At 39.1% G+C, this 22,768-nt stretch overlaps 1 protein-coding gene across 1 annotated transcript in view; it reads left to right on the top strand.

Annotated features, from left to right (window-relative positions):
• LOC124615302 (multiple epidermal growth factor-like domains protein 8) overlaps positions 1 to 22,768 on the top strand; it is a 368,566-nt gene that overhangs the window by 141,530 nt on the left and 204,268 nt on the right. Inside the window, exons 10-11 of the mRNA XM_047143089.1 lie at positions 5,074 to 5,381; positions 13,989 to 14,161. Of these exons, the coding sequence (XP_046999045.1) occupies positions 5,074 to 5,381; positions 13,989 to 14,161 (481 nt within the window). The remainder of the gene's footprint in view (positions 1 to 5,073; positions 5,382 to 13,988; positions 14,162 to 22,768) is intronic.

Raw genomic sequence — 22,768 nt, 5'->3', positions numbered from 1 at the left:
CCCTAAATTGCTTCAGGCAAATGTTAGGATGGTTCCTTTGAAAGGGTATGGCTGGCCTCCTTCCTCATCTTTCCATAATCTGATGGGACTGATGACCTCACTGTTTGGTCCCATACTCTGAACCAGCCAACCAACCACTCCCAATTCCAACCCCTTGCCACAAGGATCATATCCCTGTGGAAGACCTAGGTGCAAAACCTGCCCAATCCACCCCACAGCACATCCTATTCCAGTCCTGTCACAGGTTTATCCTACCCCATCAGGGTCGGGCCTCCTATGAAAGCAGCCGTGTCATTTACCAGCTCTGCTGCAGTCATTGCACAACTTTTTATATTGGTATGACTACCAACCAGCTGTCCATCAGGATGAAAGGCCACTGCCAAACTGTGGCCAAGAGTAAAGCAGACCACCCTGTGTCACAACATGCAACTGAACATAACACACTTGATTTCAATTGCTGCTGCACTATCGGAGCTATCTGGATCCTTCCCTCCATCACCAGCTTTTCTAAACTGTGCAAATGGATGTTATACTTAAACATGTTCTCCGCTCCCATAATTATCCTGGCCTCAACCTACAATAACATACTGTCCCCACACCCTCCACCCAACAGTTTCTACCCCCCCCCCCCTTTATGTCCTAACATCTCCTCCCCATTCTTGACTCTCACCCTGTTTGTTTTCAGCCCTCTGCCAACACATCCACCCATCTTTTCCCACTCTTCTCATTTTTTGTTCCTTTTTTTCCCACCTCCCTGCCCCATGTTTTCCTGACACCGTGCCTGTTGGAGCCTAGTGCCCCCACACTCCACCAGACAGTGCTCGTCTCTCTCTCTCTCCACCCATACACTACTATTCCTTCCCCTTTCCCGTTCCCTTTCCCCTCCTCTTTCCCTTTCTCTTCCCCTTCCCCTCCAGATTGCTGCATTCTGGCCCAAGTTGCTGTAGTTGGCAGTCGTGTGTGTGTGTGAGGCGTGCTTGCTTGTGTGTGTGTGTGTGTGTGTGTGTGTGTGTGTGTGTGTGTGTCTTTTCACTGACGAAGGCTTTGGCCAAAAGTTACATGTGAGTGAGTGTCTTTTAATCATGCCTACCTGAAACTTGATGTGTCTTCTTTATGGTAAGTAGCAATCTTTCTTTTCCTACTTTGTTGATATTCCTACCTTGAGTTTCCATTGTTTGATTTAAGCTCTTCATTGACCTCTGTAAGCAACACCTCCAGTCATTTGTAAGTGTTATGATGTAAGTCACACCTTTTGCTTTGGGGTTCCAACAACACTTGCCCCAGCGATCAAATTCTCCATAATCTCTTCTGAACAGAGCTAAATGATGGGTTTCAGCATAATCTCTTCTGAACAGAGCTAAATGATGTGTTTCAGCTCTGCCACAGGGTTGTCCTCAACCATTAACCTCTCCTTCTGTTGGCCTACTAACACAAGTATTCTAGAGTGGAAGGTACGTACTGATATGCACTCAAATGATCACATCCCTAACTGGATAATTACCAGACAGAAGAGAACCTGAAATAAAGCTGCTAGAATGGATGTTCAGCAAAGCAATCTGGATGCTGTGTAGCCATTTATCATCCAGGAATGGATGGTTTATATTACAAGTGAATAACCCACCAAGCAGCTGAGACATCCATACCAAAGGCGTCAAAATGGGCAATGTGCCCATGGGTGAAAGCAATGAATGCCTCATTGCAATTAGGGACAGGCAAGTAGCATAGCGAAAGTTGAAGGCTAGGCTAGACAATTGAGGGAGAACTTAGCAGCCATATGGGATGCAAAGAAAAAAAAACCTGGTAAACAATTAAACAGAACAGATGAAGATAAAGGTCATGGCAAGAGTTTCTCAATTCCATTCATCTTTCCATGCCAACCATAAGAATATTGGAGTTGATGCGGAAGGACTCTGGTAAAGTCAGGTAAACCTCTGTATCTGCCATAATGCATGACTGGGATTATTTGACCTTCTTCAGCTGACGTGGCACAACACTGGCTAATTTTTTTGAAAACATAATGTCTAATGACAACAAAGACTCACATTCCTGTGATGGAAAGGAGCTGCCTAGATGGCACATCTGGGCTCTAGCTCAGCCACAGGATGCGCCACTATTATGTATAGCATGTTGTGCTAGCTGTATAGATGATTAAGAGAAACATTCCATAATATTTATCAACTGCTTATGGTCACTGGGGTTATTCATGGTGGGAGTCCATTATGATATCTTTCCTAAAACCAGGGAAGGATGAGCAGTTACCCTAGTATTGCAGTCACAAGCTACATAGGAAAGACCCTTGAGCAGGTGGTATTCAGCCATCTAGTGTGATTATAAAAGAATGGGAAACTCGTTAGCCACTTCCATTGTGGGTTCAAGAAGTACTGATCTGCTCTAGATAACCCGAATGAAATGAAAGCACGTTATAGGGACATTCTTTGATATGAAACGGCATATGACATTACATGGGGGTACAGCATAGCCAGTTTCACAATTTGAGCTTCCACTGAAGATTGCCAGTTTTATTACAGCCATTCCTTGAAGATCAGTTGTTCAATTACCAAAAGTGAGAGATTCTGTCAAGAAATTTTATACAAGAGAATGTTGCTCCTCAAGGGGCATTTTAATTATCACCCTCATTGCCATTGTTATAAACTGTGTAACTTGAAACTGTGTAGAATCCTTGGAGCCTTCTTCGTTTGTTGACTGTTTTATAATTTATGCTCCTCCTCTTGTCTTTCAGCCACATGTCATCAACTGCAGTTGGAGCTTTAGAGAGTGGAAAATGGGGCACAAAAGTCAGATTTTAAGTTTTCAAGAGACAAAACTGTGTATATTCATTTAATTGTATATGTTGCAATATCAATTAAACAGAACTGATTTTTAATGGCATCATGCTCCATTTGATTAGGAAGTTAAGATCTTGGGCCTCGTATTTAATCAAAGGCTCAGACAGAAGATTCCAGGCCTTCAGAAATATAAACTAAGAACATTTAATGCTTTCGACATTTTTAATGTCTGGGATGCAGACAGATGCCGTTTACAACAATTTCATACAATATTTATTCACTCCTATCTAGACTATCGATGCCCCATTTATTGTTCAGCACAAACTTCATTTCCAGACTGTGCTGGATGCAGTACACCATGTGATCTTCATGCTGGCAATAGGGATTTACACAAACCCCATCCCCAGTCTCTATGCTGAAATTAGAGAGCCACCATTTAGTTTCTGATTTCAGCTACTGACCATACAACTTGCTTTTAAAGCTGGGTTGGTCAGAGTCTCCAATGTCCGCCAATGCTAACACCAGCAGAACAACTATTCCTGGACCGTCCACAAGCTGCAAAGCAAATTGAGATCTGGGCAAAACAGCTTGTGGTACAGAACATCTTAGCAGACCTGAAGAAATTGGAAGAACAACTAAATACCTTGTAGCCAGTAATTGAAGAAACAGTCATGCAAACAAGCTTCACAAAAAGTGTAGTAAGGAAAATGAGCAGGAAAAATGGAAAAAGAACATTAATGTTGCCGTGGAAAAATTATTAAAGAAATAGATGCTTCCAAATATCTAGGAAGTAAATTAACCAAGAAAGGAAACATCAATGATGGTATTTCAGTGAGAATAGAAAATGGTTCAATATTTTATTATTGTGTATCAGACATAAATAGAAAGTAGAAGTTACCTGCAAAAGCGAATACCATGATACACAAGTCATATTACCTGCCAGTTTTGACCTATTGGTCTGAATGTTGAACTTGGACACAAGAAAATCTGAGCAGAATACAAGCAACTAGTTTGCCTTTGTGTAGGGTAATGTCCTTCAATTCATGGCTTTCTTCTTTGCTATGATGAGCCTCCAGAAAGCATTGTATGTGTTGCCACCATAACAATACCATCTCTTAATTGAAATTTGTTTTTATTGTTGGACTGGAGACATCCATTCAATTTTAATTGATGTTTGGATGAGTGTAGTATAAGTTTTTCAGTTTTTGTTAGGAGTCAGATCCCATCCCTAAGTCGTTAGTGACTAGGATTTAAAATTTGAGCAACTGGCTTCTTCCTAGTTTTTATATTAGTGACTGGATGTCTACATGCAAGTTTTAGTATTTTCTAACTTGTTAAACTTCATTTACGAACCAGTATTTTATTATAAGACTTCTATAATTGTATTGAATTCTGAAGACTGATTCCCTCTCCCTCCCTCACACACACACACACACACACACACACACACACACACACACACACACACAGATATATATGTCTTTAAATATGTCTGCTTGTGTCTGTATATGTGTGGATGGATATGTGTGTGTGTGCGAGTGTATACCCGTCCTTTTCTCCCCCTAAGGTAAGTCTTTCCGCTCCCGGGATTGGAATGACTCCTTACCCTCTCCCTTAAAACCCACATCCTTTCGTCTTTCCCTCTCCTTCTCTCTTTCCTGATGAGGCAACAGTTTGTTGCGAAAGCTTGAGTTTTGTGTATATGTTTGTGTTTGTTTGTGTGTCTGTCGACCTGCCAGCACTTTCATTTGGTAAGTCACATCATCTTTATTTTTATATATAGGGAAACGTTCCAAGTGGGAAAAATACATATAAAAATCAAAGATGCTGTGACTTACCAAACGAGAAAGCGCTCGTAGATAGACATGATAACAAACACACACACAAATTTCAGGCTTTCACAACCCAAGGTTGCTTCATCAGGAAAGAGGGAAGGAGAGGGAAAGACGAAAGGATGTGGGTTTTAAGGGAGAGGGTAAGGAGTCATTCCAGTCCCGGGAGTGGAAAGACTTACCTTAGGGGGAAAAAAGGACAGGTATACACTCGTGCACACACACACATATCCATCCGCATATATACAGACACAGGCAGAGTGTGTGTTTGTGTGTTTTTTATTGTGTCTATCTACCAGCACTTTCTCGTTTGGTAAGTCACAGCATCTTTGTTTTATATATTATTATTATTTTTTTTTTTTATAATGCTTAGACACTGTGTTGAGCAGTGTTGGCATTGCTTATTGCCAAAATTGATGAAAATTACTCGTAATTTAAATTTCATTGTGTTGCAGACATCGAAGTTTCATGGAATGCACAGCAAATCCAGAATGTGGTTGGTGTTCAGCAGATGAAGTGTGCTATGGTCGAACAATTGGAATAAACTGCACAACAAATCTACAAACAACTCGTTGTCCTGGGATATGTCCAGCTTTGGGAGACTGTCATTCGTGCTTGATACATGGAACAATGACAAATCCAAGTGATCAGATACCAAATAATCAGTATTCATCTGCTGCACCAGTATCATCTGTTGCCTCTAAGTTAAATCTTGGTCAGTGTACTTGGTGTGTCCAGAATGCTCGCTGTCACCACAAAGATGGTAAGGACATCAGGAAATCTGAATGCTGCGCATCTACTAACCATTCTTTTTTATGAGTGCAATGCTAAGTTAGTTCTGTATTGTATGCAGTTCTTTTTTAATTTTTTTTTTATAATAGTGAGCTGTTTAATTTGATCATTACAACTAATATGGGGACAATGGCTATAAGATGCTTTCACAATTTGCTTAAATCTTTTGGGGGTAGAAATGGTTAAATTTCACTTATAATAAATAATGTGGATGTTGTCTACTTAAATGTTGCAACTAAGAAGTACTGTCCTTTCCTAACAGAAAAGAAAAGAAAAGAAGAAACATATTGCAATGCCAATTTGGATAAAATGCTTTGGCTAAATAGTAGAGTGTGAGTTTCTTTGTTTTGCAGTTAGATTTTAAAATAATGTTCCTTTTAAATAAAGACTTATGATTAGATATTGCATTTCTTCTGGGTTGCTTGAACTTATGAGAAATTTCTCTTTACTAACTGGCAGCAGAGGCGAAGTTAGAGGATTTGTTTCTGTCTACGTATGATAGTAGTTTCAGTTTTTGGGTTTGTGTGTTATAGATATTCTACAACAATCTTGAATGAATCTTAAGAAGCACATCTTAGTTTCATCTCCCTCATTCCTCTGGTCTTGCTCTTGGTGCAACTGATGTTATTAGATGTGATTTTATTTGCCCTGTTCTTCAATTCTTGCTGTTGGTACCACTTCTGCTACCGAGCGAGGCGGCGCAGTGGTTAGCACACTGGACTCGCATTGTGGAGGACGAGGGTTCAATCCCGCATCCGGCCATCCTGATGTAGGTTTTCTGTGATTTCCGTAAATTACTTTAGGCAAATGCTGGGATGGTTCCTTTGACAGGGCATGCCCGACTTCTGTCCTCTGTCCCTAATCCGATGAGACCGATGGCCTTGCCGTTTGGTCTCTTCCCCCCCCGGCCCCCCCCCCCCAAAAAAAAAAAAAGAAATCAACCCAACCCAACCCACTTCTGCTATTAGAATTGGTATCTCACGTGTGTTGCAACTGGTCCAGTTAAATTGTCTCCATCAGGCTGATTATCCCTCATAGCTCTTATTCTATTTCTGGAGCTCTCATTTAGAAGGTATAAAGCATCATTCAGACAGGTTGTGCTGTGTTGCTTTCGGAATCAGTTAGTCTTGACTCAGATCTTAAATTGATGGAAAGTACCTTTAGTAATAACATTATTGCAGCTGTTGATCCTTTACTATACTGTGGATAGCAAAAAAAAATAAATGGAGTTAGTTATTTTTGGTGTGATTGGCCACCAGACTGTGTGTGAAAATCTCAATGCTGCCACTGTGCAGAATGAGACTGTGATGTTACTAGCTAACCCTAACGATAAAAACATTGAAGCCAATTTGGGACACCAATTCCTAAAAAATTAATAGATATATAAATAAAATAGTTCCCCAAGGACCTGCTCTGCTGGCTTGACAAGATAGTGTGTTGACTCCTCTTGCTCCAAAAAGGATTGGTAAAATCTCAGTAGTGTATCATCATGATAAATTTAAAGTACGGCAGTAAATCTCATAGTACTGAGAACAGGGCTATGCATATGATCCATGGGCACCATACTACGATGCTTATACCTACTTTCCTTACTTATAAAACTTTCCTGCCTGCCCTGGTTTTAGTTATATTTATTTCAGTTATCAAAATAATGCAATCATTTACATATTGTTCCAACAAAAAGGGGTATCGTGGAACTCGGGATACAAAACACCAAACTTTACAGATACTTTTGGAATAAATGAAAAATTGGTCTCTAGCCCAACTGGACACTCTCTGTTCACTAATAAAGTAAAATTGCCATTGGAAATGAGTAAGGAATAATTTGAATATGTGAGGCAACAGAAGACTACACACACTTCTGCAGTAAGAAAACACATCATGAAATAATAATGAGAAAGAATTTCAGTTATTAATACTCCTGTCGTTAAACACAGTGAAATGAATCTGGAATAAATAAATCTCGCACTGACTAACTGGAGGCTGCCTGCTGTTATACTAAATAGTTGTGTAACCTCACAGTAGCCTTTACTCGCCTTTGCTAACTTGGTAATTGGCAATGCAACATGAAAGGAAACTTGGTCAATTGACTTTAGAAGTAATTAAATAAAAGAACTATCACAGAATATCAGCACAATTGCAATGCCCAAATACGAACCAGGCCAACACACAAAACAGCATCACAAGTTTATGCAAAATTAGCAAGCATGAATAATTGTTTTCTTTTAAATAAAATATTTATTTTGAAGTGATAGGAATTAATTAACTTGAAGGTAATTGAATTTACTTTCGATATGCGAGAATAACTTTGGCTCTAAACAATATTTATCTCAACAGTGAAGTTACTGAGGCACCTTAAAAATAGTTTTACTTCTGTTTTCAAAATTATTAAAAATATAGAAATGAACAGGCTTTGAAATTAATTTTTATGTACCAGGTGATCAAAAAGTCAGTATAAATTTGAAAACTTAATTAACCACGGAATAATGCAGATAGAGAGGTAAAAATTGACACAAATGCTTGGAATGACATGGTCTTTTATTAGAACCAAAAAGAATTGCTAGACGCATGAAAGATCTCTTGCGCACGTCGTTTGGTGATGATCGTGTGCTCAGCCGCCACTTTCGTCATGCTTTGCTCAGCCGCCACTTTCGTCATGCTTGGCCTCCCAGGTCCTCAGACCTCAGTCCGTGCGATTATTGGCTTAAGGGTTACCTGGAGTTGCAAGTGTATCGTGATTGACCGACATCTCTAGGGATGCTGGAAGACAACATCCGACCCCAATGCCTCACCACAACTCCAGACATGCTTTGCAGTGCTGTTCACCACATTATTCATCGACTACAGCTATTGTTGAGGAATGATGGTGGACATATTGAGCATTTCCTGTAAAGAACATCATCTTTGCGTTGTCTTACTTTGTTATGCTAATTATTGCTATTGTGATCAGATGAAGCGCCATCTGTCGGACATTTTGTGAACATTTGTATTTTTGTAGTTCTAATAAAACCCCATGTCATTCCAAGCATGTGTGTCAATTTGTACCTCTCTATCTACATTATTCCGTGATTTATTCAGTTTTCAAATTTATACTGACTTTTTGATCACCCGGCATTTCTTTCTTTTCAAATAAATGACACCCAGATAGTTTCAATAACAGGAATGGACATCGGACCTACTTGATAATAATGACTGTATCCATCCATCATCAGCAACTGTTGTAAATAACAAAATAATAAGCAACCAATTACTTAAAAGAAATTTAATTTCTTTACCAGTTTAGAGCTCTTAGTGCCCTTTTTCATAGTGGTTGTATAGACTCTATGAACCACATGACCACGACATTTTGCTGTATGTATCTTATTGTTGACACAAATAATGCAATATCCTTCCGAAGAAGGGCACTTAGTACTCGAAACTGGTAAAGAAATCAAATTTCTTTTATGCAACATGTTGCTTACTATTTCATTAAAATAATGACTGGACATAATTATTATGTTAAAGTTTATAAGTTGTGCTGTAATTATTATTAAAACTATAAGTTCACCAGCGTCACTGAATAATGCCGTTACAGTTATAACAAACAAGAACTAAGTGGAACAGTCTTACGGTCATTCGATGTTGAAGAGATGAAGCCATAGCTGTTGTCGACAATGCTGCAGTAGCTCCAGACAAAATTTGTGAGCACAGATTTACTTAGCAATGTCCATTGGCAGAGCAGGATCTTGACGTGAATGGAGCTGCCTTTTCATTTGCCCACACTTGTCAATTGCTATTGTGTCACTAATTAAAATGGCTCTTCATGTAGACTTAGCACACAACTCACATGTCCGATCACATCAGAGTCTGCAGCCAAGTGCTTGTGCAGCATGAGCATTCTGACGACACTCCACTCGCATTCCGAGACCCTACTTCACAGTGTGTTTTTACTCTTTGATATGTGTCCATAACATTTCCGTAACCAGCATTGATGCAGAATAAATTACTGTTATTTATATTATTACCTACACAGATCAGTAAACATTCTTTACACGTACAAATATCTTTAAGGTGTAAAAGAAAATCAAAATAAAATATAACTCAATGTGCCACCTCAATGATGAGTAGCAATAGATCATTTAAATAAAGTGTTAAAAGTTCTAGAGTATTTCTGCATGAATTTATAGATATTATTTCTGTAGGCATTACTAGCTAGTTGTTGACACGGCATCTAAGGCCATTTGTGCTTTAATGTGGTTTCAATACATACAGGCTGTCTCGGGGAGAGTGGTCAATATTCGAGATATGACAGGAACACTTATTTGACGAAAAAACTTTAGATGGTCATATGACTTATTCTGACTGGTTTTTGAGATAGAACACATTTAATGTACATTTGTTTTTGTGCTAGTAGCACAAAGGTTTGTCTCTTACCCGCTCACCCTCTTTGACATTATATTCTAACCCAACCTCCCTAGTTGCTTCCAACCTGTTTGCTTGGGATGTCTTTCTACCATTGAACTAGCCTTTTGAATGCTCAGTTGTCCATGGTGTCTTGTGAATGAAGTAGAGTGAGAGATTGGGAGTGTATCAAAGAGAAACATCAGTTAACTGTGTTGGTACACGTACTGATTAAAACGCCACACATGTAGATTAAAGAGGTATTTGCAGATATGGTGCACATTTACTACTTCTGCAATGGCAGTGCTCCTGCTGCTGTCAAATAATACTGTTGGCACTTCCCAACCCACTGAATTCCTCATCATAGAGTGTTTACTGGAGTTTTAAGCACATTGTGTAAAAAAGGTTTTCTTCCACGTTCCCATTTTTCTTTTGAAACTGTAAGTCAACAACCTTCATGACAACAGCAACACATTGATGAAACGGTGCAGCATTGTCCTCCTATCAGCATATGGCAACTTTCTGAATGTACCAATGTCACAGGAACATGCGTATGGCGAACACATTTTATGTGGAATACATGGACCCATTTCACACAAATAGTAGCTTAAGTCTTCACATTGATGACCATGTTACACGACTTGAATTTTGTCAGTGGTTAAATGACATTAATATTTTTCACTAATGAAGCCACATTTTCACAGAATGGAATCAATAACACACTTAATAATAATTGATGGTCACTTGAATATACACACGCCATATGCTAAACCAATTTCCAATTAGGTTTTTTAATCGGTGCTCCAATCACTTTGGTGTGACATGATCAGTAACATGTTGATAAGTACAATCATTTTAGAAGGTTGAATGATGGGACAAAATTACTTGCGTTATGTGGAAAACTCGTTTGTTGAGTACCTTGAGGATGTTCCTTTGGCATGACAGAACCCCTCTACATTTTAACAGATGTGTGAGGGAACATCTCAGCTGCACTTACCGTAATCGCTGGATTGGTTGTGGTAGTGCAATTACATGACCACCAAAAACTGCTAGAGCTAGATCTTTCACCCAACACGTAAACAAAAACATTTTTGTTTATGTTTTGGATGAAGTCTGTGGTGTACGAATGAAAAGTGAATAAACGAGATGAATTGTTTGGTTGCATCATGGATGCAGCTGCCCTCATTAGGTACTGTGCAAAGGCACATGTACTAGTAAAACAAGCTATTCTCCCAGATGATCAGAAATACACTGAAGGTAAAGGTGGCTAATGTATCATCCCGCCTTTAAGCACTCCGCTTTTCAGATTTTGTCCGGTGCAGTCCCCAAAATCAGTTTTTTTTTTCATCCCGTCCGGTAAGTCTCCCCTGACTAGGGGTTCTGGGTGACTTTTCCAAACTCTCTGCATTTCCTGAATGTCATTAGTCCTTTTCCTTCATTACTTTTCCTCCTCCTTCAACCCTTCTGCCAGAAGAAGGAATCACTTGCTCTGAGAGCTTGCAAATTTAATTGCCTTTATATGTGTGTTCTCCTGCTGTTGCTTGGTGAGTAATTGTTTGTCTTTCAAATTACATTATATTTTTTAAGGTGATTGTGGGATATTTGAACATTCATTATGAACTGTACAACAGCTGTAATGTGATGTTTAAGATAATGCTTACAAAGGAAACTCCTCATTGCACCCCCTCAGATTTAGTGGTGAGATGAGCCATTGGATAATCCTTCAAAATCTGAGAAGGGCACTGATGACACCTCAGTTGAATGCCCCACAAAACAAAGATCGTCGTCATCATCATCATCATCATCATCATCATCATCATAAACTGAGAATAGATCAAGCATGAAAACAAAGAGAAGACGTACTGAACTGTGAAAAAAGAAGCAAAATAGAAACAGTGAATGGTCCAAGATCAAAATGTGCAAACATCGAGCGAATATAACTAGCCACGGTGTTGTGGTTATGTGATCAATTGTGAGCTGTCCATCTGGTCTCTGACATGTCTGTTTGCGACAGTGAGTTGGAGGGAAGGGCCCCATACATATTTAAATCTCATTTGTTCTGCACAAGTATCAGATGTTATGATTCTTTTGTTCCATTTAGAAGTTTTGGCTCTCAGTTTCCTTTATTGTATTATAGTTCACAACCATTTATTTGTTGTTTTCATTTCTGTGAGAGGTCTGTGCAGCATCTAGCTTTCTCTCACTATTCATCACACTCACTTGCAATGGTAATATATTCTTACCACATGACTCATATTCTATAATCAATGTATAGTGTGACAGTTGCCTTGACTACAATAGCAGACCAGATACATTGGTGACCAGACAGGAAGTTCATAATTTTGTGTGTGTGTGTGTGTGTGTGTGTGTGTGTGTGTGTGTGAGAGAGAGAGAGAGAGAGAGAGAGGGGGAGGGGGGCACGAGCGAGATTTGAAAAAGTATCTTCCGCTTTGCAGTCCAACGCTGTGACCACAAACCACGATGCCATGATACGTGCGATTCACTCGATGTTGCACAACTTGGGCTTGGATCATTCACTGTTCCTATTTTGCTTCTTTTCCCACAATTCAGTACTACTTCTGCCTGTTTTCATGCTTGATCTGTGTTCAGTTTTTGATGGGCTATCCACTAAGTCATTTTACCACTAAATCTAAGGGGGTGCGATGGGGAGTTTCCCTTGTGAGAGGTGAAGTGTTAAAAATACTTATTTTTCAATTGGTACATTGTGAAATGTTGTCGTAGTGCTTACTCACTGTTGCGCATATGTGTGTGTATAGATCTGATGATGTACTGAATAATACCATAAATAACAATGTACATTGAGTGTCTTCTATTTCAGAAACCATTCAGAATAGGGTGTATATCCATATGAAGTTTGTTGCCTCAAATGATTGTTCCTTTCATGTCCCTGAATATTGAACATTCCTCCTGGGACACACTGTATAGCATATGAACACCTTACAATTATTTTAAATTCAATATGGAATAAACACCTTCGATTATATACATTTTTCACATTGCGTGTGCTGTACTACTTCGAACAGCAACAGTGTACACTACATTTTCGTGAAATGGTGATGTGTCCTCATACAGAATCTGGCCACAAATAACAAAAAGTTATCTTCTTGTCATAGGTAAAGAAAGAAATAACAATTAAATTTAGTAATTACTAAGTTTAATAATGATTTGAATCTAGAATTTATTTTCTTGTGTACTATTTTAGTTTCCTGGTATTCTTTAAAAAACTAAAGACATTAAGGCCAGGAGGATTACAGGATGGACGGATAGTTAAGGATGTGTTGTAAGGATAACTCTCATCTACATAGTTAAGAAAAGCTGATTATGAAGGGAGGGATACAGATGGCACTGATTGTGAAGCAGCCATTGAACTCAAGCATGTTATGCTCAGTGACTTGTTGTGCCACTGGTGGGTCAACTTTTATTTGTGGCCACTGTTTGGTGGGCAGCTGGCTGGTGACCACGCCCACATAAAACACTGTGCAGTGATTGGAGCACAGCTGGTGTATGATGTGGCTGCTTGCACATGTGGACCTGCCTATGATTGGATAGGATAAGCCTGTGATAGGTCTGGAGTAGGATGTGCTGGATGGGTGGATTGGACAGGCCTTGCACCTGGGTCTTCCACAGGGCTAGGACACATTGTGCCAAGGGGTTGGGAGAGAGTGTGGCACAGGGATGGACCAAGATTATGTGCAGGTTGGGTGGGTAACAGAATACTGCTTTAATTGGGCTTGGAAGCATCTTCAGTAGGATGTCCCACATTTCCAGGCATGATGATAGATAATCAAATCCCTGACAAGGGATATGAATCAGTTGCCCTCATCCGAGGTGATATTGGATGACAGAGGGAGCACTGCTTTGTATCTAATTATTGGGGGTGATGGGCAGATTAGGGTTGTGGGAGGATGTGGTACAGGAAATCTGTTTATGGACTGGGATTGCAGGGTAGTATCTGTCTCTGAAGGCCTTAGTGAGAATTACAGTGTACAGGGCAAGAGAATTCTCAACATGGAGGAGGGTGGCAAGTTGGGTTGAGGAGGACCAGATGAGGTGGATGTGAGAGAATGTGTTGTGGTTGGGGAGGAATCTTGGCACTGAGTCCAGATCATGAAGATATTATTAGTGTCCATTTTTGTATTATCCTTTGAGTACGTTTGATCTGTCATTGTGTCCTCAGATAATTTTGGTGTTTGCGGGCTGAGAGAGGACACACCATCCCAAGTTCCTGGCTGGTGGGGACCAAAGGGTACGGAGATAAAAAGAGTTGAAGAATGTCGAGAACTGGACAGAAGACCTGGACTAACTTTCCTTAAATATAAGCACCCCGCCAACTGGTCACAGCCTGACTCGGTATGAAACCACATTTATTCAACATCTGTACATGCGTGTGCAGTTGTATTTTATTAAAAACTTTCTTCATTGTTTCAGATAAACAGGTTAACATTCTGTTTTAAGTGTTTATTGTAATTTAAATGTAATCATGCCATATAACTGAGCTGCTTCAACCATGGTGTGTTTTTTAATCTGTATTGGAATATGCTGTTTTCTGTTGCTGCCAACCGTCCTCTCAACCACATTTAAGTCTCCTTTCCATATTGTTTTCTCCTACCTTGTTCTCCATTTTTATTTGGAAGTATTTAATTCATTTTCTGTTCTCATTGTTCTTCATCAGCACATCTACGTCTTATAGTGCAGTGTTCTCCTTCCCTAAGAATTTCTGGCAGTCATCTAGACAGTGTTTCACTGATGACATATTCTCTTGGTTTTTTTCATTTTGCAGTGTTTTTTGTGACTGGTACATTGAAGTGTGAAATTCTTGTATTCCATTCCAATTCTTTCGTCAGCCTGTTTGTTTATCTTGACACAAAACAGTTTTATGTTTGAAATACCATTGTAGAAACTGCATTTTCTGGCATTATTTACTGATTAACCTCCATAATTCCTGCACTGATGTATTTTGTTATAATTTTTCAGGCTTTTTGAAGCTAATTTAAATCGATAACAAACAACTATGTTGGATAACATCTTCTTGTACTTCCTGCTATGTTCAGTGGTTACACATGTGACAAACCTTCATCAGAGTTCTTCTTGGCCTTTATAAAGTAGTAACTGACTACCGTGTGTGTAACTGCCCTTGTCCTAGTGCCCAGTCCACTGCCATGTAAGAGGATGTTTCTGTCCCTCTTCTGGCACACACACTTTAACCCTATTGCAGGCCGTAGGAAGTATATTTACCAGTAACTGTATGTCTTTATTGTGTTTTTTGGAGTATGTCATACTACTTCTGTACATTTCTGGCATATAATGATTGTCCACTGTGGCAGTTATAGTTTCAGTCCATTGTGAAATTTAGCTTTTAGGACTGTGGGCAGTACACATACCACGAAATAACTGATGACCTTTGGGAAGCATGCTTACTACCAAAGTAGTTTCTGCACAAGACATGGGAAATATACTTACCACAAAATTAGTATTTCTTTTGTGGACTGTGGGAAACATGCTTATCACCAGTTATACTTAAGTTATACATCGTTCTTGGGAATATGTCTTACCACCAATGGACGTGCCTCACATCTTGTCGTAATATGCTCTACCAGGTGTATGAAAACTGCTGTAAAAATCACTTTCTGTTCTTCATGAGATCACTACTGCTGTCACTTGTTGGGACACATTAATTTGCATCTACAAATGGGAAGTGAGATATATACTTATCACTGTAGTTTAGCAGCTCACAAAAAGGTAGTGGGAGATACACATATCACCATAGCTTTTGGTCCGAAATCACAGAAATAAATGATCAAAAGATAAATATAAGCAATTGATCATGATTCTAATACAATGTAAAAATTAACTTTTTGGAGGCACTACAAAAAAGTGTCTTCACAATGGCCGGATGTCAAACTGTGCTCATCTGCAAATTCCTGTCTTTACTAATGGTGTTATTGGATAATTTTATCTCTATGGCTTCTTTCATTCTGCTCTTCCAGGAACTGCTAGCTTTTATAGTGGTAGAAGTATCACTGAATGCAATTTTGTGCCCGTTTTCCAAGCCGTGTTCACCTAGTACCGATTTCTCTGGATAGTTTAGTCACAGACACCTGTCATATGAAAGCCGACAATGTTCTATCATGCACATAGTCTGCCCGTTGTAATACTGTCTCCATCCGCATGGCATTTTTTTAAATACTGGAAATTCTTTGGTGTACATTATCTTTCACAGGCCTCATGAGATAGCAGTATTAGCTGTTGACCTGGAGACTGGGTAATTTGCAAGATTGTTCTATCTTGCACACAATTCGCTTGATCTCATACTGTCTCCAACTACACGGTATTTTTTTAAAGACCAGGAGTTCTGTGGTGTATATTATTTTTCACAGGCATTGCGAGTTGGCCGTATATTAGCTGGAGGACTGGAGATTGAGTCGATGTTGTGTCTCTTCAGTAGCCCGCTAATCTTTCCCTCTACTGAATGACAAGGTGGCAAAAATTCAAGCTTTTTACTCTCTATCTCTGTGGAGTTCTGCTTGTGAATACCTTCTGAAATTGGTTGTGGTATTTGTTTGATGATGTACTCTTGGACTTGATGTGGGCATGGCGTGTACTGAGGTGTTCCATGAACTTTTCCCGCTTTTCACACCTGTGTGGCCATAAAATAGTTGTTTCATTGACTTTAATATTTGTGTAATTAGTAAAGTAAGTGGCAGGAAATGATTTCTAACATCTGAAACATATTGTTTTCAGTGGTTGATTCAGCAGTTATAACTGGTTTTACTGTTGTGATTTACTTTTTGAAAATGTTCTGTTTAGATACACTTCTAGAAAAAACAACTATTTTTATCAGTTTATAAATATCAAATAAGTTATTTTTATAAATCAATTAAGAATTTTCCCATTTTAATATTAATTACTGACCCAAAAGTAAATAAATTTTCAATAGTGTTCTGCAATAATGCTTATTCATGAACTTTTTTTTATTGTTTTAGAGAGCAAGACTTTTTTTATCATCTGGAGGCAACAATTATCGCTGTAATTGTTAAAATGATTATTTTCTGGAGCAGTAGAATTATGGATTTAGATTACTGTTTTTGACCGTCTCAAATGCATATCCTCAGATAAAAAAAAATTAAAACTCTTGTACGATCTGACATATCACATATCAAAGTACACTTAGTATTGTAAGATAATGAGATAAAATATCCACATATTGCGCAGGAGTACTAGTCTATACATTGTCACTAACATAAACACCATTCAGCTAGAACTTATGAATCAGAACCAAATATAGAAAGTAAAAGTAATGTGCCAAACAGTTTCGTAAAAATGAGGAATAGAAGTCATTAGATCTAAAAATTCTTTACTCAATTACTGGACACCAGACACTTTTTTTTAGGATTGTGTACTTCAGTCAGTAAAAACAGAATCCCTATAGGATATCTTTTTTGTTCATCTGTCAGTCTAGTTTCAGTCTGTCTGACTGACCGATTGTTAAGACTCAGTTTTTTCATAATTAAGTAGAGGTTTCAGGTTGAAATGCATATCACTTACTAAGCACTACAGTCCCGTGGCAATGTGAAAAATTTAAGCTTCTGAGTCAATACAGTCAAAAGAAACAGCTATTTATGTGAAATATTTTGATACGCCTAGCACAACATAATCATAACTAACACTTGGTTTAAGAATCATGAAAGAAGGTTGTATACATGGAAGAACCCTGGAGATACTAAAAGGTATCAGATAGATTATATAATGGTAAGACAGAGATTTAGGAACCAGGTTTTAAATTGTAAGACATTTCCAGGGGCAGATGTGGACTCTGACCACAATATATTGGTTATGACCTGTAGATTAAAACTGAAGAAACTGCAAAAAGGTGGGAATTTAAGGAGATGGGACCTGGATAAACTAAAAGAACCAGAGGTTGTACAAAGATTCAGGGAGAGCATAAGGGAGCAATTGACAGGAATGGGGGAAATAAATACAGTAGAAGAAGAATGGGTAGCTTTGAGGGATGAAGTAGTGAAGGCAGCAGAGGATCAAGTAGGTAAAAAGACGAGGGCTAGTAGAAATCCTTGGGTAACAGAAGAAATATTGAATGTAATTGATGAAAGGAGAAAATATAAAAATGCAGTAAGTGAAACAGGCAAAAAGGAATACAAACGTCTCAAAAATGAGATCGACAGGAAGTGCAAAATGGCTAAGCAGGGATGGCTAGAGGACAAATGTAAGGATGTAGAGGCCTATCTCACTAGGGGTAAGATAGATACCGCCTACAGGAAAATTAAAGAGACTTTTGGAGATAAGAGAACGACTTGTATGAATATCAAGAGCTCAGATGGAAACCCAGTTCTAAGCAAAGAAGGGAAAGCAGAAAGGTGGAAGGAGTATATAGAGGGTCTATACAAGGGCGATGTACTTGAGGACAATATTATGGAAATGGAAGAGGATGTAGATGAAGATGAAATGGGAGATATGATACTGCGTGAAGAGTTTGACAGAGCACTGAAAGACCTGAGTCGAAACAAGGCCCCCGGAGTAGACAATATTCCATTGGAACTACTGACGGCCGTGGGAGAGCCAGTCCTGACAAAACTCTACCATCTGGTGAGCAAGATGTATGAAACAGGCGAAATACCCTCAGACTTCAAGAAGAATATAATAATTCCAATCCCAAAGAAAGCAGGTGTTGACAGATGTGAAAATTACTGAACTATCAGCTTAATAAGTCACAGCTGCAAAATACTAACACGAATTCTTTACAGACGAATGGAAAAGCTAGTAGAAGCCAACCTCGGGGAAGATCAGTTTGGATTCCGTAGAAACACTGGAACATGTGAGGCAATACTGACCTTACGACTTATCTTAGAAGAAAGATTAAGGAAAGGCAAACCTACGTTTCTAGCATTTGTAGACTTAGAGAAAGCTTTTGACAACGTTGACTGGAATACTCTCTTTCAAATTCTAAAGGTGGCAGGGGTAAAATACAGGGAGCGAAAGGCTATTTACAATTTGTACAGAAAGCAGATGGCAGTTATAAGAGTTGAGGGACATGAAAGGGAAGCAGTGGTTGGGAAGGGAGTAAGACAGGGTTGTAGCCTCTCCCCGATGTTGTTCAATCTGTATATTGAGCAAGCAGTAAAGGAAACAAAAGAAAAATTCCGAGTAGGTATTAAAATTCATGGAGAAGAAATAAAAACTTTGAGGTTCGCCGATGACATTGTAATTCTGTCAGAGACAGCAAAGGGCTTGGAAGAGCAGTTGAATGGAATGGACAGTGTCTTGAAAGGAGGATATAAGATGAACATCAACAAAAGCAAAACAAGGATAATGGAATGTAGTCTAATTAAGTCGGGTGATGCTGAGGGAATTAGATTAGGAAATGAGGCACTTAAAGTAGTAAAGGAGTTTTGCTATTTGGGGAGCAAAGTAACTGATGATGGTCGAAGTAGAGAGGACATAAAATGTAGGCTGGCAATGGCAAGGAAAGCGTTTCTGAAGAAGAGAAATTTGTTAACATCCAGTATTGATTTAAGTGTCAGGAAGTCATTTCTGAAAGTATTCGTATGGAGTGTAGCCATGTATGGAAGTGAAACATGGACGATAAATAGTTTGGACAAGAAGAGAATAGAAGCTTTCGAAATGTGGTGCTACAGAAGAATGCTGAAGATTAGATGGGTAGATCACATAACTAATGAGGAAGTATTGAATAGGATTGGGGAGAAGAGAAGTTTGTGGCACAACTTGACCAGAAGAAGGGATCGGTTGGTAGGACATGTTCTGAGGTATCAAGGGATCACCAATTTAGTATTGGAGGGCAGCGTGGAGGGTAAAAATCGTAGAGGGAGACCAAGAGATGAATACACTAAGCAGATTCAGAAGGATGTAGGTTGCAGTAGGTACTGGGAGATGAAAAAGCTTGCACAGGATAGAGTAGCATGGAGAGCTGCATCAAACCAGTCTCAGGACTGAAGACCACAACAACAACAACAACATCTGCATCTACATCCACTCTCTGCAAACCACTACAAAGTACTTGGTAGAGGGTACATACCAGTGTACCAGTTATTAGAGTTCCTTCCCATTTCAGTCACGTATCAAGCACAGGAAGAATGATTGATTGAATGCTTCTGTGCACTCTGTAATCATTGTAATCCCATTGTGGGTGGTACATAGGGGACTTGTTCGGTATAATATATGTCTATCTTCAAGTGTCTGCCAATTCAGTTTTTTCGGCATCATTGTAACACTCTCTCACGGGCCAAATAAACCTGTGACCATTCGTGTTGTCCTTCTCTGTACACATTCAGTATCCCCTGTTAGTCTTATTTCATATGGTTCCCACACACTTGAGCAGTATGCTAGAATGGGTCACACAAGTGATCTGTAAGCAATCTCTAGTGTAAACTGATTGCACTTCTCCAGTATTCTACCAATAAACAAAGTCTACCACCTGATTTATCCACAGCTGAACCTACATGATCATTCCATTTCACATCCCTTCAAAGTGTTACGCCTAGGTATTTGTATGAGTTGAGACGGTCGATTCCAACTGTGACTCATTGATATTATAGTCACAGTATAGTACAGTGCTGAACATTTAAAGCAAATTGCGAGTCTTTGTACCACTTTGAAATCTTACCAAGATCTGACTGAATATATATGCAGCTTCTTTCAGACAATACTTCATTATAGATAACTGCATCATCTGTACAAAGTCTGTCATTAATGTACATTGTAAGTAGCTATGGTTCCAACACACTTCCCTGGGGAATACCTGAAGTTACTTCTACGTCTTATGATGACTCTCCATCCAAGATAACTTGCTGTGTCCTCCCTACCAAAAAGTCTTCAGACCGGTGACAAATTTCTCTTGATGCCCCATATGATCGAACTTTTGACAGTATGCGTAGGTGTAGTACTGAGTCAAATCCTTTTTGGTAATCAAGAAATACTGCATCTACCTGACTGCTCTGATCCAAAGCTTTAAGTATGTCATGTGAGAAAAGTGTGAGTTGGGTTTCACATGATTAGTGTTTTTGGAATCCATGTTGGTTGGGACAGAGAAGGTATTCTGAATATGTTCTAAGATTCTGCAACAAATCAGTGTCAAGGAAATTGGAAGGGAGTTTTGTGGATCACTTCTACTACCATTCCTGCAGGTGGGTGTTACTTGAGTTTTCTTCCAACTACTGGCCATAGTTTTTTGTTCAAGGGATGTATGATAGATTATACTTAGAAAAGGGGCTAATGCAGCTGAAAATTCAATATAGAATCTGATAGAGATTCCACCAGGCCCTGGAGCTTTGTTCAGTTGCCACAATTTCAGCTATTTCTCAACACTATCAACACTAATATTGATTTCAGTCACCTTTTCAATGGTACAAGGATTAAATTGGGGCAATTCTCCTGGGTTTTCCTTTGTAAAGGATCAGAGTGAACCATTTCAGCTTTTCCTTTGCTACCCTCGACTTCAGTTCCTGTCTCAATCACTAGGGACTGACCAGTTGGTGCCACTAACAGCCTTCACATATGCTCAGAATATCTTTGGGTTTTGTAGAAGATCATTTGACAATATTCTACTACAGTAGTCACTGAAGACTTCACACAGTGCTGTCTAGACAGCCAAATGCATTTCATTCAGCACCTCTCTATGTGTAGTCCTATGCGTTGTTTACACCTATTATTCAGTAGTCTCTGTTACTTTAGAAGTTTCTTTCCAGTGACTGTATGACTGATACTACAATGTGTCCCTTCCATTATGAGCTGTTCTACTGGAAACATATTTATCCAGTGGATGGTCAACTATTATTTTAAACTTCAGCCATAGTTCCTCTACATGCTCCTGCTTTGTGCTGAAAGTTTAAAGTTCCTCTTTGAGATATGACTCTACTGATTTCTTTTCTAGTTACTGAAAATAATATATCTTTCTATTTGTTTTAGTTGCCCTTTGTACTTTGGCAATCATTGATACCACAACTGTGTCATGATCACTGATACCAGTTTTGATGTGGACATCCTGGAAGAGGCATATTTGTTGTCATTAGATCGAATATATTTCCGTCATGAGTGGGGTTCTGAACTATCTGTTTGAAATAGTTTTTAGAAAAGAAGACATTTAGTAGTGTTCCACTGGATGTCTTACCACACCAACCACAAACAAAACTGTAATTTTTATCACTGATAGTCGCACAATTAAGGTCTCCACTGATGATTACAGTATGATTGGGGAACCTATGTACAAGGTCTTTTCTAAAATTTTCTATTACATCAGGAGATGCATCTGGTGAGCGATAGAAGAATCCAGTTACCATTTTATCCCATACATGATGCTGAGTCTTGCCCAGACAATCTCACTTGTAGCTTCAATTTCAACCTCAGTGGATTTGAGTTTCTTATCTACTGTGACAAAAACATTACCTCCATTTCCCATTAGCACAGCGTTTTGATGTGTACTTAAATTTTCCCTAAAAATCACACTGGTATGAATTTCAGGTTTCAACCAGCTTTCTATATCTAGAATTATGTGGACTTCACTGCTTTTCAGGAGCTCTGCAAACTCCAGCACTTTGTTGTGAGTGCTTCAGCAGTTAACCACTTGAATTTTAATACTCTCACTTATGGCAGCATTTGTTTTGATCTTACACTGATATTTCTGGGTTTGGATGGAGAGTCGCCTAATCTAAAAAGCCCTCGTGTACACCCATACATAGAGTCAGCTAGCCGGTTAGCAGCCTCATTATGTAGTGTACACCTGACCCATTTAGGGGCACCTTATACTTCTCAACTATGGTGCAAGTCCAGCAAGTAGGAGCTTAGCTTTTTGCAGAACTTCCAAGGTCCCTGGTTCAGACCTTCCCGTTGACTCTGAACCGGGGGGCCCATGATCAGTTCTGGGGACAATGCTGCAAACTGTGAACTTCGTTGAATCTCCATGGATAAGGTTGGTCTTCTCAATCCCAT

The sequence above is a fragment of the Schistocerca americana genome, chromosome 5 (genome assembly GCF_021461395.2).
Source record: "Schistocerca americana isolate TAMUIC-IGC-003095 chromosome 5, iqSchAmer2.1, whole genome shotgun sequence".
In the NCBI taxonomy this organism is placed as follows: Eukaryota; Metazoa; Arthropoda; class Insecta; order Orthoptera; family Acrididae; genus Schistocerca; species Schistocerca americana.
This window is presented reverse-complemented; position numbering and strand designations above follow the sequence as displayed.